This window comes from Tinamus guttatus, unplaced genomic scaffold (assembly GCF_059628265.1).
Source record: "Tinamus guttatus ecotype Peru unplaced genomic scaffold, ASM5962826v1 Tinamus_guttatus_pri_ptg000294l, whole genome shotgun sequence".
Classification (NCBI taxonomy): Eukaryota; Metazoa; Chordata; class Aves; order Tinamiformes; family Tinamidae; genus Tinamus; species Tinamus guttatus.
Window position 1 is genome coordinate 352,159 of NW_028288828.1, and position 1,476 is coordinate 353,634.

The window sequence follows — 1,476 nt, forward strand, 5'->3', positions numbered from 1 at the left end:
AACTCTGGCCAATCAAACGGGACAGGACACGTTATGTTTGTCATTATCTAGTCCAGGAAATCCTTTTGTAACCTGTCTGGTAGGACAACCTGTTGATGATTGGCAGGTTCCCCTCGAAAGGCGTCCATATATAAGTGATAAACCAACTGACATAGTTGATAAGTGGAATAATTGGGTCCCATGGTTTCCAAAAATGAATATAGAGCCACAAGAGCTAGATTTGTTAGGATCAGTAAAAATGGATTATTGTGTGTATCTTAACTATACAGATGGATGGGCTAACTGGAAAGAAGTATCCCCTCCTCTCCCAGGATACAAAAGACGAGATCCAAAGGATCCGGAGCCACATAAAATACAATGGCTGAATGCTACCCTACCGGAGTATAGAAATGCCACTGCATGGTGCAACTATACTGCCGCAAAATTAACCTTATCTGGTAGATACCCACTCAAATTACCAAAGGGCCTATTTCTAATTTGCGGAGATCGTGCCTGGCCTGGTATCCCCTCTCGCGCATGCGGAGGACCATGCAGCATTGGAAGGCTGACTCTATTAACACCCAACATTTCAATGATTAATAACCATAGAAAACGCCCCAAGCGCGCCATACACGCTTTTCAATCTGAGTGTGATGACCAAGTAACATTTTGGAACACTGCAGAAATCGTATCAGCATCTATATTTACACCCGGGGTAGCATCAGGGAAAGCGCTAGTAACCTTAAATAGGCTTGGTTGCTGGCTGGCAAAACAGACTAATGCTACTTCCCTGGCACTGAGTGGGCTATTGCTAGATGTTAATTCTGTTAGGCATGCTTCACTTCAAAATAGAACTGCTATAGACTTTTTGTTATTAGCACAAGGCCATGGGTGTCAGGATTTTGATGGACTCTGTTGCATGAATTTATCTGACCATTCGGAATCCATCCATAAAAGCATTGAAAATTTACAAAAAGGAGTGCAGAAGTTACATCAAGACGATGGTTTCAATATCTTGGGGAATCTTTTGGGGAATTTAGGATTAGCTACGTGGATTAAGGGATCATTGCAAATAGGTTTGATGTGCTTGATAATCTTTCTTTGCCTTTTAATTTGTATCCCATGTTTGTTAAAAACAATTCAGTGCTTAATAGACCGTGCCTTGAAACAGGCATTCTTCATAAATAAAGAAGGGGGAGATCGGGGGATCCCAAGGACAGACTCGAGAGTGTTGGTGGAGAGACCTTGGGAAAAGGACACTGGTATGGTTGTTGGAATCAAACCATGGGAGTAAATGCAACAAACTAAACAATCTTTTGCTTAGCTATGTTAACGCAAAGTTTCTAATTATTGTATTAACTGTATTTTGTTCATTTGTACTACCTGTATGTTGTACTAACTGTATTTTGTTTATTGTTAGTGTATCTGCCTTGTTTCTTATTATGTGTTCAGTGCTTGATTGATTGATCCTTTAACCAAGTTATGGCTGTTCAGCTA

General features: G+C 40.7%; 1 protein-coding gene across 1 annotated transcript; it reads left to right on the plus strand.

The window, feature by feature from the left end:
- Window positions 1-238: 238 nt before the first annotated feature.
- Window positions 239-983, plus strand: LOC148594117 (syncytin-2-like; the record flags this gene model as incomplete). Its single annotated transcript, XM_088527898.1, has 1 exon — window positions 239-983. A coding segment is annotated over exon 1 (745 nt), but the record flags the coding sequence as incomplete, so codon positions are not given.
- Between the last annotated feature and the right edge of the window lie 493 nt (window positions 984-1,476).